General features: G+C 39.9%; 1 protein-coding gene across 5 annotated transcripts in view; it reads left to right on the forward strand.

Annotated features, from left to right (window-relative positions):
* ARL15 (ARF like GTPase 15) overlaps positions 1-14,206 on the forward strand; it is a 401,393-nt gene that overhangs the window by 187,834 nt on the left and 199,353 nt on the right. For all 5 annotated transcript variants that reach the window (XR_011506481.1, XM_014860326.3, XM_044771486.2 and 2 more), the window contains one exon: positions 13,434-13,642. Coding sequence is in view for 4 of the 5 variants with exons in the window: in XM_014860326.3 (XP_014715812.1) it covers positions 13,434-13,642 (209 nt within the window). In the remaining variant the exon portion in view is untranslated. The remainder of the gene's footprint in view (positions 1-13,433; positions 13,643-14,206) is intronic.

Below are 14,206 nucleotides of genomic sequence, written 5' to 3' on the forward strand. Positions count from 1 at the left end.
ATGGGAGTGGGGTGGATAATGTTTTTCCTCTCTCCCCAAAAATTTCTTGTGTGGTTTATCCATTTTTAAAATAGCAACAAGTTGATGATAAATGTATTGAAAACAATTTTTTTTTTAAGGACACTGATCCTATTTTAGATTGGCATGTAAAAAACATGTCTACCCTATAATTATTTTCACTCACCTAGAATAAGGGCATGAAAGGAGTGATGTGTCCTCAATAGTCAGCTAGGAAAATAAGCCCTAACCTCATATCAGAGCTTTAAGGAAATTCAGCATTGTGGAACCCTACTGGATACCTAATAAATGTTTCTTCTCATGTAGTATGTTCTGCTGTCCTCAGGCAAATATATTCTTTACCTATCCCAATCTAAATAAAACTTAGATGGTAGGCTTACCATCATTTCAATTGTGGTGTCTCTCTCTTTTCTATTGAGTGTGTTCTTCATGGGAAACTGTTTTTGGAAGTGAAGTGCTTGACCTCAGGCAATGTTTCAAACTCATTTGTCTTCTCTCTGGCTAGCGTACTGATTCCTAATCTTTTTATGCTGTGACACACTATTTCGTGTAACCCTCTGTTCCTAAGTGCTGGATGACACATACATACTTATATTTTAAAGCTAATTAAAATTAATTTCATTTTGAGAGCTCTACTTGCCTCTTGAGATAATTGGAGACATCCCAGAGCATCAAAGACAGAAGGTTAGCAATTATTGATTTAGTGATGTAGTTGTGTGTGAAGAAATCTGTTTAATGGTATATGTGATGTAGTGGGCTAATCTTGCTTTAGTATCTAGTAATGGCGTAAAAAAGGAAGTCTGATTACCTTAAGATAACATTTTAATGGTTCATTCATCCAGCGTTGGTTATAGAGACCATTCATTGGGAATTGTTTGAAGTGGAGTGATCGTGTCACTCACATCCCCTTTATAAATGGCAGTTTTAAAGCACACAGGGAAAGCTTACCTAAGAGAACAGACAAAAAGGACTGCCATCCTTTAAAAAGAAGCTCCGAGACAAGAAGAGTGTTTGTGTAAGACAAGAATTATGAAAGGAAGGGAGGGAACAAGGCAGGGTATTTTAAACTATATAAAAATCTGAGACTGCTTATACTGAAATCCATGGACGGATAATCCACATATTCATTCTTGCGTTCGCTTATTAATTGACTTAATATTGAATGCTTGCTGTGTGCCAGAGTCTGCGTAGACACCTGGAGACACAGTGGTGAACACACCCAGCAAGGAGGCTCTTGGAAATTTTTAGCAAAGTGGATTGGTAGGGCTATGGAGACAGTACCTGGTGAAACTGGTATGCTTACATAAAAGCTACGAAAAAGCTGTAAGAAAGTGGGTAATAAACAGTTGCAAGAATTCCTGAGAGGAAGAGCCCATTTTGTCCTTAGATATATTTGCTTTTTTCCTATTCATAATCCAACCACGTTTTATTTAAAAGTGGCCCTTGGCAGAAAAAGAGAAACAAAAGAGCCCTTGCCTAGAAATGGCAGTCCCTGCTTTAACCCGTACTTCCTGACCGCTCACCACTGCAGCCATGTGACCCCCTGAAAAAAATGCACCAATTTTTGATTGTCTACATGTTTATAACAAAAGGGAGGGAAAGATAAAGTATAATAATAGCTTTGTGTATGTGTGTATATATACCATATGTCAGCCTTTGTACACCACATCATCTCCTAAAGGTATACACACACACATAAGATCAGTGTGTATTAGTGATCAATTTGGGTTTTTTCATCATATAAAATATATATTGTGTCACCTTAATATTAAATTGATAATTCACACTCTTTCTTTAAAAATCTAGCTGAGGACAGTTGTGCTAAAGGAACGTACATATTCATCTGAAGGGGAGAAACCTCTTTTTTGGTGTTAGAGGTGGGAAGAAATTGAGAAACATAAAGTACTAGAGGCTGTAGGAGATACAGGTTATAGACAAAAGTTACTGGAAAAGAAGGGTCCAGCCCAAATAAAAACTTGGTTTAGTTTTATAACATGGCTATATTGGAAATTGCAGAGGAACCTATTCTCCTCTGCCTGTTCCTTTCAGCGCCTGGTAGACTTTTACTTCCAAACCTTGGAACTCAGGCTAGTTCAGTAGTTCAGAAAGTTATAGGCTTAAATGGTGGCCAGAAAATAATAGTTAACACTTAATGGACGTTTAGAATATTCCAAGCACTATGCCAAATGAGTTATCTCATTTAATCTCTACAGTCCTATCGGGGTACCTAAGTATTGTTATTTTCTCCCTTTTATTGAAAAGGAAACCAAAGCTATGTTATCCTAGGTCACTAAGATGGCATGTAGCAGAACGAGGTTTTGAACCCAGTGACTCTGGCTTCAGAGTCCATGCTGTCAGTCACTCCGCTGTCACACTTTCTGTCAGAGCTAGCCTGTCTGTTAGGGCTGAACCCAACTCCAATGCATTGGCTTGTTTTCAAGGAAAATTGTGTACCAAAATCTGAAAAAATTAGAACCTTCCAAGAGGTTTGGAACATATCTAATCCCCAAGCTGACAGCTGCCCATATTTATTTGTGATTTGTAAAGTACATTGACTGGTCCAGTTACATAATTTAAACTATAATGTATATTAGCTTATGTACATTATTAAATTAAACATTGGTGTCAATTCCCTGAAGTCTAGACTGATCCTTTGCCATTCGCTATTTTAAGCATAAGCCTAAACATGGATCCTGACTGTTCTGTAATCAATAGGATGACAAAAAAAACAGAACAACGAGAATAGTCCACAAAAAGACTTAAGTCTCCATTTAGGAGTTGTGATAAGCTTTTCCATCAAGAATAACATAGATCAGGGCCAGCCCCGTGGCCAAGTGGTTAAGTTTGCCCGCTCTGCTTCGGCGGCCCAGGATTTCACGGGTTCGAATCCAGGGCATGGACATGGCACTGCTCGTCAGGCCACACTGAGGCGGCGTCCCACATGCCACAACTAGAAGGACCCACAAGTAAAATATACGACTATGTACTGGGAGGATTTGGGGAGAAAAAGCAGAAAAAAAAAAGAAGATTGGCAACAGTTGTTAGCTCAGGTGCCAATCTTTAAAAAAAAAAAAAAAAGAATAACAGAGTGTTAAAGGAAGAAAAGGGAAATATGGGTGGGATCAAGTAAATACGGTAGAACAAGCAGAATTCTCTTAAGGTTTTATTACATAAGTAGGTTATATAGCAATAACTTGTTCTGAGGTCAAATTAGTCACCAAGGAGAAATTCCACTTAGAGTGAGAGACTAAAATTCTACCTATGAGTGTCAGGGTTATAGTCTGTGACTGTGTTCTTTATTGCTATATAAGATGAGACATTAGATGCTCTTCAACTTCTTCTGTGGGCTGTGACTGTGTTAAATTAGAATCTCATGTTATCTCTGACAATTTAGTCTCACGGTAAGTTCAAGTTTTCAAGAGAAAGAAATGCTAGTAGGGAGAAATGGCAAGCTGTGCTAGAATGCCATAGCATTTCCACCACACTAGAAGATCTTATTTCACCCTGAGTATGTAACAAACATCTTCCTCTTCAACCAGAAAATTCCCATTTTGGCTCTTCCCAATTTGTTGCTTGGGTCAATGGCAATTTCAACAAAATTGTTCCCATCCCAGCTTGTCTAGCCTGGCCACCAGCTTTTCCAGGATACTACAAACACGCTTTGCTTTTTGTGTTGTGCCACTAGCTCAGGAATTTGCTTCTTAGTAAACATTTGGAGCTATGCAAATTGTGATCACCTTGGGGTTTGTGGGTCTTCTAGGGAGTCAGTCCTTGGCTTTGGTAAGAGCACAGAAGGGAACATTTCTCCAGAACTCGTCCCACAGCTTTTTCTTTCTGTGCTTTCACTTTCTCGTGGCTCTTGGTTCTGTTGGGCGTCAGGACAAGCTAAAGGATCACAAGTAGGATAAGATCAACAAGGATCACAAAAGGTAAAGGGTAATGCTCTTGCATTTCTAGTACAGTGCTTAGCACATGCTGCATTATGGGCTGCACATTTCCAAATACTAGAAAGGCTAAGCAATAACTAGTGAAGTTTAATTGTACATGTGTTTTAAAAAAAATTTTAAATTTCAAATGTTGAGATTCCCTGCAGAACTTGGTATGTGCCAGAAACATAAAAGTTACATGCTAATAACTATAAACACACAATCTACCACCATCAACCAAAAAGATAGAGTATTTCTATATCATGGAACAGTTTATTAGGTAAATTCCCCATTCTGCATTTGAGGAATCTGAATAAATATTTTATAAAAGATTAATCAATTCATTTTGAAAAAAATACTGATTGAGTTCCCACTACGTGTAAGACTTTGTGTTGGATGCATTCAGAGTATAGAGATGAACAAGACACGTGAAATGCACAAAACTCCCATAAGGCTCTCTCGGTCTAACCAGGAAGGTGAAATATGCATTCAGATAACTATGCTGCAGGGTGGAAAGTGTTATGAGCAGAACCAAGAGAAATAGACTGAAAGTTTTCTGAGAAATTATTTCTAGCTGGAAAATCATGGAAGGCTTGGTGGAATAGGTGGCATTTGATCTGGCCCTTGAAAGGCATGTAGTGATGTGGGTGTGCAAGAGCTGAGGGCAGAACCAGCATGGTAGGAGCTCCAGGCAGAGGGGGTAACACAGAAGCATGAAAGTGAAAAGCCTGCATCTGGTCCAGAAGAGCAAAAGTATTTCTGGAGTATATAAGGAGAGTAATGGAGAAATGCTGGAGGAATGGCCAGTTGGAGCCAGATCATGGAGAATTATAAATGCTAAATAAAGTCGTTTGGGAATTTCAAGTTATAGGCATTGAATATTTTTGAGCAGAGTGGTGATATAATTTGAGCTAGTTTTCTGGACAAGTATTAGTAATTTAATTGGAACACTTTATAAATATCTGTTTGTTAATATCACCACCAATCTCATCACTGAGAAGCTGTCAAGCTCACAATGGTGGAAACAAGTTTCCAAAATTCTAGTTTTTGCTTGAAAACAAATTTTATCATTGACCACAAATACTATCAGTTGTTTTCCTTAAAGTTATAGGCTTCCCTTTTTTTTCTTTTTTGAGGAAGATTAGCCCTGAGCTAACATCCACTGCAAATCCTCCTCTTTTTGCTGAGGAAGATTGGCCCTGAGCTAACACCTGTGCCCATCTTCCTCTGTTTTATGTGTGGACACCTACCTCAGCATGGCTTGATAAGCAGTGCGTAGGGCCACCTGGGATTCAAATCGGTGAACCCCAGGCTACCGAAGCAGAGTGCACAAACTTAACCACTACACCACCAGGCCTGCCCCTACATATTCATTTTTGAGAAAATGTCTATCAAATACTCAAGCCTGAATAATCATACTTGGTCAGTGGAAATTTCCAGTGAAAATGGAGTTCCACGAAAAGAAAAGTGACTAGCTTAGCTCACAACTCAATTGCACAGGTGCTAATCCTCAAAACAACCGAGTGCTTTGGTATGGAGCAAAAACGCTCTGCCTGCTTCTCATTTAGTCACACAGAATATTTAAAAAGGACATGTTCAAGATATAATTTAATAAAACTAAGAATTTTTATCACTTTAGCAAGTTCATTCTTAGGTGAAACTAGATTTTCCCCCCTGAAGATATGTGGTGGTCAAGGATACAGTGACTGTTAGTTTGATGCTGGTACTTCTGTTCATGTTAAATTACCAGCAGTTTTATTCACCTTTCACCATCAGTGAAAATGTCAACATGGTAGAAATAGCAAATAATGTCTTAGTATAATTATGAGAATAGTGTTCATCTCTGGGGCCTCCTGATTGGCTCTCGAAGAGCACCCTTGGTGAACTGTTGCTTAATGTTGGCAGACTTACTGGCTATCTTCTGCCCCAAAGTATATGGACATTGCTTAAACTAAGTCTTGGATTTCTACTTCCACATAATAATAATTATACTTTTTGTGCTCTTTGCTCCTGAGCCAACAGCTGGTCAAATGGCCTAAACTGACATTTATATGCTATTTTGGGGGGTGGCTGAAGGAGGCCCTGTTGGTGTCCCACCATAACCCCCTTTTTATGGGCACCAGACTGATTTTCAACAGCCCATTCCTTGGCTTTTTTGCCTGGGAGTGTTCTCTGGCCGCGGGAGCCTGGTTTGCCTGAGTGCCTTGGGCAAGCTGGAAGTGCCGGGAAATTAATGCCCAGCCTTCCTACACAGTCCTCAACCAACCACTAATGGGAGGTAGGTGGATAAAAACCCACTGCTTCACCCTTAGTGCCTGGCTCCCAGAGTTCCAGCACAATTAAGCTTACCCACAGTGGTAGCTGGCTGGATAACTCTCCTTTTGTGAGTCGTCTCTCCCTGTTTCAGTCTCCCACTCTGCCACCAGTATTTCCTGCATTCACCTCTCAAGTGAACCGTTTGCACTGGGGGGATCCAAAATAAGGCAGAACCTATTTGTTTACATGTTCCCTTTGCTGACTGTCTTATAGACTTTAGGAGAAGGAAGAACATTCTTTTTCTTCCTTCCCCACATTTTCTAATGGTAAATTTTGAATAAATATAGGAATATCTTAATAAGTCTTTTTCAAGCTATGCAGCCATATGTCTAGGAGTGTGTAGGGTATTTGTTTATTCATTTTTAAGGTTTATGAAATCTGCAGGCTTGGCAGTTTGGGACTGGAGGAAGCTCAGGTACGGGTAGGTAGTACTGTCCACTGTAAGTGTTAACGGGCAATGGGTAGTAGACCAGGTCCTTAAGCGAGGCAAGACTACTCCAGGTAGTGAGCCGCGGGTCTCTATAGTAATTCTCCCCTAACTGCTGTGTCAAGCCTAGACTCTGCCTGGCTTACAAAGCCATCCATCTTCTGTTTTCACACTAGCCATTTACTTGTCACTGGCTCACACTTCATATTTCATGCTCATTCAGTCTTCATTCTGCAACCCCCTCCATTCCTAATTTCCTCTTAGTTTATGGTCCCAGCTGCACCCTCCCCACTAGAATGCCTTTTTTCATCTTCTCCCGAATATCATTCTTAACCATTTAAAGCCCATGGACACATGTCTTTAACATGCCCACTCATGCACATAGAACATTCCATTCGTTCCCATTTCATTGGAGGCTCTTATACTCTCTGGGAAGCAGTGCCATGTAGTAGAAAAGGACACATGGTCTTTGGAATCAGACGGTCCAAAATTTGAATTGTAGATCTGCCATATAAATCTAAATAGCTGGACGTGGAACAAGGTGCTATCCTCTCTGTTCCAATTTCTCCATCCGTTAAATGAGGATACAAAGTCCTAAAAGGTTAAATGAGATGATGTGTATAAACACTTAGAAGGTTAACTGTAGGTTGGGGGATAGATGATGACTATATGTTAATCATCTTTGTTTCCTATGTGGGTGTTCACAGCACATCTCACTGTGAGTCTGGGGACCTTGGTCTCCTCCAGCTCAACAGTTTACCCACTGTTTAGTGGTGGATTTCCTTCCTTCATGCAGACCAAATTTTTGTGTTTCATAAAGAACTTACCAGCTCTGATTTTTCTAACAGTTCTTTCCTTATCTAAAATAAAGTGTTTTTTGACTCACTGAAAAGCAAAGTGGGACAGTAAATCTCCCTTCAGAGAACTTGACTTTTAATCTTTACATTTTTATACTTTGATCATTTGGGGAGGGTTTAATTTCAGATATTTTGGCTTTTTCTTTTTGGTTGAGGGGGGGAAGTCCATAATAAAATTTTGAGTTTAGATATATATGTCCTAGTCATCCCGAATTCTTAGCATTCCAATTTTTAAAAACAGTTTGTCTGTTTTGAAGAAGATGAAAAGAATCAAAGGAACCACCAATCAGAAAGACCAAGACCCCATAGATGGCAGGGGTAAAGAAGCACTAAAATTACTACTTTTCTCTCCCTTCTCCTTTCCTGCTCTTCAGACATTTTCTCCCTGTGCTGGAAACCATTCTTCTTAAAGTATTACTGCTGAGGTATTCTTTGTTCCAAGGATATATCCTTCACTAAGATTCGAAGACTCATTACTTACAAATTCAAGCTCTCCAAAATTGACTCCATCTATGGGTCTCCAATCCCCTTACATTTTCCAGAGGGAAATTACTCTTACCCTCTTGCATTTTTTTAGGAATGTAGTAAGAAGATGGAAAGAGGAGACAGTCTGGACTTCTCATCCTGACTCTGTCTGCTATCACAGGGTGGCTGACAGCAGTGGAGGCGCTCGTCCTGGTTAGCCTGTCCTATAGTCCTTTGGTGAAAACCATCTTTGGATAGGGGTGACTGCACCTGCCCCAGACCAGCAAGGCTATGTGCTTTTCCTTTCAGAGACAGGATTAACTATCTGCTCATTCGGTCCATTTTAGCCCATTAGGTCCACCTTTCAAAGAACAGCTCTTTTAGGGAACTTATTCATAGCCTTTTAATTTAACACAAGGGAACTCTAAGCATCTTTTTGGCTGCAAATAACAAAATAGTCATCTAAAATTGGCTTGAATAGTAGGCATTTGCTCTGCTCACAGAGTAAGGAGTCCTTATAATGTAGGTGGTTGGTTCTCCTGCTCAGCGGTACTCTAACGGACCCAGGCTCTTTCTGTCCTCCCATGGCGACATCCTCAGTGTGTTGGTATGTCTCCTTCAGTGTTGCTAGAAGGCTAATGCTGTTCACAACATCACCTTATCACCTAATGAAATCTAAACACTAGAAGAGAGCAGCTCTTTTTGGGCATCTATCTTTTTATTGAAGAGCAAATTCACTTCCAGAAGCTCCCAGCAGACCTTTGTTGAGTCCCAGTTCACCGGGACTGAATCCTTTGTCCATGCTGCAAGAGCAAAGGGCTGGAAAAATGAGTAGCTGGCATTTTTAACCTCTATAAGGGCAGGCTGGCTGCTAGTAAAGAATGTGATTACTATGAAGACTGAAATTTTTTTTTTTAGGAAGATTAGCCCTGAGCTAACTACTGCCAATCCTTCTCTTTTTGCTAAGGAAGACTGGCCCTGAGCTAACATCTGTGCCCATCTTCCTCCATTTTATACATGGGACGCCCACCACAGTGTGGCTTTTTGCCAAGCGGTGCCATGTCTGCACCCGGGATCTGAACCAGCGAACCCTGGGTCGTGGAGAAGTGGAACCTGTGAACTTAACCACTGCGCCACTGGGCCGGCCCCTGAAGACTGAAATTTTTATCTGTTTCATTTACTACTGTGTCCCCAGCACCTGGGATGGTGCCAGGTGCTCAGTAAATATATGTTAGATGAAGGAATTAGTGAATATTGAGAGAATGTTGTTGAAGTCCAAAGTGTGCTGTGGAAATGAACCTGCACAATGAGGACACGTTATGCTCCTGTCTTCTCTCTACTCTTGTTGTAGTGCCTTGAACCAAGCTCTTGTGGTTGATTGGTTCTCAGAATGAACTCTTAGATTCCCAAGGGCTTCTTACAACTTGTAGTAAAGTAGTATTGGACCTTGGGTAATCAGGAGGTTTGGGAACACCCTCCACCCAACCTCTCTACTGTTAAGACAACTCCTTTGTTTTTTAATCAAAATACAACAATTTAAGCCACACAGAGCACACAATTTTCAGTCATTAGGATAAGAGTGGCCTTAGACTGCTGTTAGCTGTGATTTCCTGTGTGTGTTACTCCTCTTGGATTTGGTTTGTGGGTTGGGAATGTTGGGAATGTGGGCATCAAACAGGTGTTCCTGACTTTCCCGATGAGGCTCCCTTCTCAAAGCACCTGGCCGCTGGGTTGATGACACATCCATCTCATTTTAATCTGGTGACTAAACTGAGGTCCACTCAGCTGGACCGAACAACTGTAGATCCCTCTTCACTCCGTTCCTGATTTCCTCAGCCTCAGTCTGAGTTTAGGCGGCTGCTGACTGAAGCTGTTTTGCAGGAGTGAACTGGAATTTAGAATTCCAATCTCGGTGGTTGTGATGAAAGTTAGAAATGCTAAGATTGGGCAGATGACTATGTAGGAAATTAAAGAGGTCTTTTCACTATTAATAATAACATTTTATTCATATATTATGCTATATAGGAGACATTTTTAAAACTTACGGTATTTCTCTTTGGGTTTGTTTCATCCACCAACACAGTCATTGGCCTTATTGTCATTTCATCTCACTATTTTCAGGTGCCTTATGTGCTTCTAAATGTGGCAGGTGAAAATAGTTTCTTGTTGAAGGAGATGACCTCATGAATTGGATTTCCAGTATGTTCCATGTATTTCCAATGGACAAGTTCCATTAAAATATGCAACCAGTAACCAGAGCTAAGAGGAATAATGTGGAGGAATAAAAGAAATTTAAAAATTTTAAATATTTCTTATAGGTCCTAGCTCAGTGACTTGTACAGAATAGGTGCTTAATAACTATTCATTGAATTTATTGGTTGGGAAATGTTCTTGGACGTGTTCCCACTGTGAGCATTATATATGTATAGGCACTTAGGTAATTTTTATTCTAACAGGTTCGTTTCTTTCCCCCTCTTAGCTTTTGTGGTGTAGAGTTCTTTATTTAGTTTCATTACCTTCCTGTTCAATGATCCTTCTATTTCAATCACATTAGACGTAAATATATTTTTATTTATGCCAAGGTATGTAACCTTGGGCACATTATGTAATTGTTTTGTGTCTTGGTTTCTTTACTGATAAAATGAGAGTGATAGCAGTATCTACCTGATAAGACTGTCATGGGTAAATGAGTTAATACATGTAAAATACTTAGTACAACCAATATTTATTTCAGGACTTCACTTGGTCAATTGCAACTATTATCTGGCTATGGATACAAAAATTCAGCAAACTCAATGAAAGCATTCTGTAAGCATTAATGAGGTCTGTAGAATTTACAATAAAGTATATTGCATGTATTCTTATGTGAAAATTGTGTGCTACACATGCTTGATGTTAATAAAACTTATAATAAATGTATTACAGATGCATATGCACATGATATTTTTGTTGTTCTAAACATTTACTACCAGGTAACACTGCTTCTACTTTTGCTTCTCAAGTTTGTGGATGGTTCTCCAGCATATGGATAATGTCTGGATGTAGCTTGTAGCAGATGCTATTGGTATCCTACCCAGATCTCCTTTACTGGGCCAGTGCATCCATCTCCCAGCTGCTGTGGGCATTGGCTGCTAATGACTCACACCTGTACCCTTCTCCAGAGGCCTGCCCTTGGCTGACAGTAATTGCCTCAACCATATATGTTTGGGAGATTATGAGATCACACCCCAACCCCCTCCTGTTCCCCAGGAGTGGCTCATAGCCAATGACTGTACAGGGTATAACAGCCCAGCCCTCTTGCCTTTGGACTGGATGACTTCTGTGGTTCAATCCCTGCTCTAGAGCTCCTCATCAGATCAAGCTTAGGCTAGGTTTCTGAAACCATGTCTTTGCCTAGCTCCTTCCCCCATTCTAGCTTGCTTCTTTCTCTCGGTTTCTCCCGACAGTGCTCTGTCTCTAATCAGGTATACAAGAAACACCTTCTCAGGCTCTGCATCTAGGGAACCTGACCTAAGATACTGCTAATCACAGTACCCCTGTTGTTTTCTTAGTTCCACCATCTCTTATGCAACTAATTCCCTACATTAAGTAATCTCTGGCTGAAATTTCCTCTCTCTCTTTCATTTTTTTGTTTTGTTTGGGGTTTTTTTTTTGTTTGTTTTGTTTTCTTGGTTGGACTCTGCTTGATATGCATCAACCTTGCTCATATCCCGTGTATTTACATATTTAAGGTTACTCAACATCAAATGCCTTTGATATTCTTATATACCTGATTATTGCAGTATAGTATTATGATAAATACCCCAGATTTTAGAATCTGAAAATTAGTGTCAAAGCCTGAGTCAATTACAGCTTCCTCTTAGGATTGTTGTAAGAATTATATGAGCTATTCTTTTGAAAACACTTAGCACTGTGCCTGGAACGTAGGAAGTGCTTAATAAATGGTAACTGTTTATTTATTGATATTACTGTTGAAGAGACTTGCCCGGTCTGGATGAGATGCCTCATCTCTTGCTCCCACAGCACCTAATGAGTCCCTCTATCACAGTGCTTTATTATGATGTATTATAATCTTTGTTTGTTTTTTATTTCTCCCAGAAAAATATGAGCTCATTATCATCCAGTGTTGTATTGGCTCTCTAGGGGAAGAAAATACCTGATAGATAGCTTTTGGGATTTCCATGGTGAAAATAGCCCCACCCTGTCCAATTTCAAGCTACCAATATGATGTCACTGAATGCAATGTTGGAAAGAGATGCATGCAATTGGCTCTTACCAGCCAGAGCACACCAACTCCAGTCACTTAGCACAGTCTATCCAACATAGGAGCTAGATGTTCGATAGATGACTCAGATGTAGTTATTAACTGGTTAGGACTTGATCATATGCACTAAATTGGTGAGATTCCTTGATGTCTAATTTTTGTTATATAACCAATAACTACCTCCCTCATATGTGTACACACACAAACAAATTGCTTATGCTAGTCATGAATCAAAGTAAAGGAAGTAGTTGTGATGACGGAGTGGGAAATGCCCTTGCCTTCCCTGGGCAGGCTGACTACTAACCGAGATGCAAATCTCAAGTTTGTGATTTATTAGATACATGAATGGGGATTAGCTGCGTCACCTCTCTTGGCCCCATTCTCCTCAGAGAGTTGGACTGAACAGTCTCTAAAGTTTCTTCTAGTCTCAAAATCCCTAAATCCTAATTAGTATATAATTTCATTTCCTCTTTCCCTCATTTTTCTCATTTCTGTAATGAACTTTGAGTTACACATGGTGCTGGATTTTGGAAATACAAAGAATAAGATATTGCCCTGGCTGATGAGAATCTCACTGTCTTCTGTATGAACATCCCATCGTATCAAGACCAGGAGTGTGCTCATTGCCAAATGGGGTTGTACAAATGTACCAAAGGCCAAGATTGTAGTTCGTTACGAATTTCAGCACTTTGATATCTAAAGGTATTGTGCTAACAGTTTTAACTTTCTTGATGAACTTAAACAAGGCTACCTGATCAGCAAGCAATTCTTTTAGAAAAAGTCACCAAGATGATGGTAATGGTGCGGAGAAAAGCCTTGGTGAACCAAATAGATTACGCTCCTCTCTGAGGAGTGTACTTTATCCCAGACTACTAAGCAAAATCTCAAGGCATTCTTTTGAGTTTGCCTAAGAAGTATTATCCTGGTTCTTTCTATCATATTTTGATAAGAGAGGCATGAAGAATGACTCAAACGTTTGTGTTCTCCTTCAAGGCCATATCCACCTATTGGCTCTAATGCCTTCTTTGTTCTCATCGACTTGTGATCTCTGCACTTAATTTTTAAAAGCCACATTGGTTTCCAATAGGAATTGCTGTTGGGAAGATTTTTCAGTTGCTGAAAGCTATTTTTAAAAAGAGACATTGTTTTGCTTTTGACAGGGGCCGATAACATCCGGAAATACTGGAGCCGCTACTACCAAGGATCTCAAGGGGTGATATTTGTATTAGACAGTGCCTCTTCAGAAGACGATTTAGAAACTGCTAGAAATGAACTGCACTCAGCTCTTCAGCACCCACAGTTGTGCACTTTACCCTTTTTAATATTGGCCAACCATCAAGACAAGCCAGCGGCTCGATCCGTACAAGAGGTATGTCTCATTCACGTGACAACTCTGTCATTCTTGTTTGTTGTACTTTTGTGGCCATGTTGGAATCTGAAAAGGTGCCTATGATTAAGGATCTGCTGGTTATGCTGTTTTCAACATGAAACTTTAGTTTTCTGAGAAAACAGAAAACAGAAAACCCATACAGTCTAATAGAAATTATTGTCTACATACCTAATGCCGTTTGGAGAGCACGAGTTGTTTTTTTAACTCTTTAGCACAAGTTAGAGGACGTATATGAATATTTTTCTGATCTGTTTTAAAGAGCTAAAGGCCTGGTTGTTTAACTTTTTTTTTTTTTACTCCACCAGCTTATGTAGTTCATTCTTCTTTTCTCCATCTTTTCAAGGAATGCATCGTGCGTATTACCATGCATCACTTGCCCTCAAATGTCATGTTCTTGTCCCTCTGAAATGCTCACTGTTGACTAGAAGCAGTGCCTCCTGTTCTGTAATCAGTCAGGCTGAAAAGTGATGTCTTATCTTGCAAGTTCCATGCCACCAAATACGTTTTAATATGGACCCATTCTTTACCTTCCTCATTTAATTT

Source organism: Equus asinus, chromosome 10, assembly GCF_041296235.1.
Source record: "Equus asinus isolate D_3611 breed Donkey chromosome 10, EquAss-T2T_v2, whole genome shotgun sequence".
NCBI classification, from domain to species: Eukaryota; Metazoa; Chordata; class Mammalia; order Perissodactyla; family Equidae; genus Equus; species Equus asinus.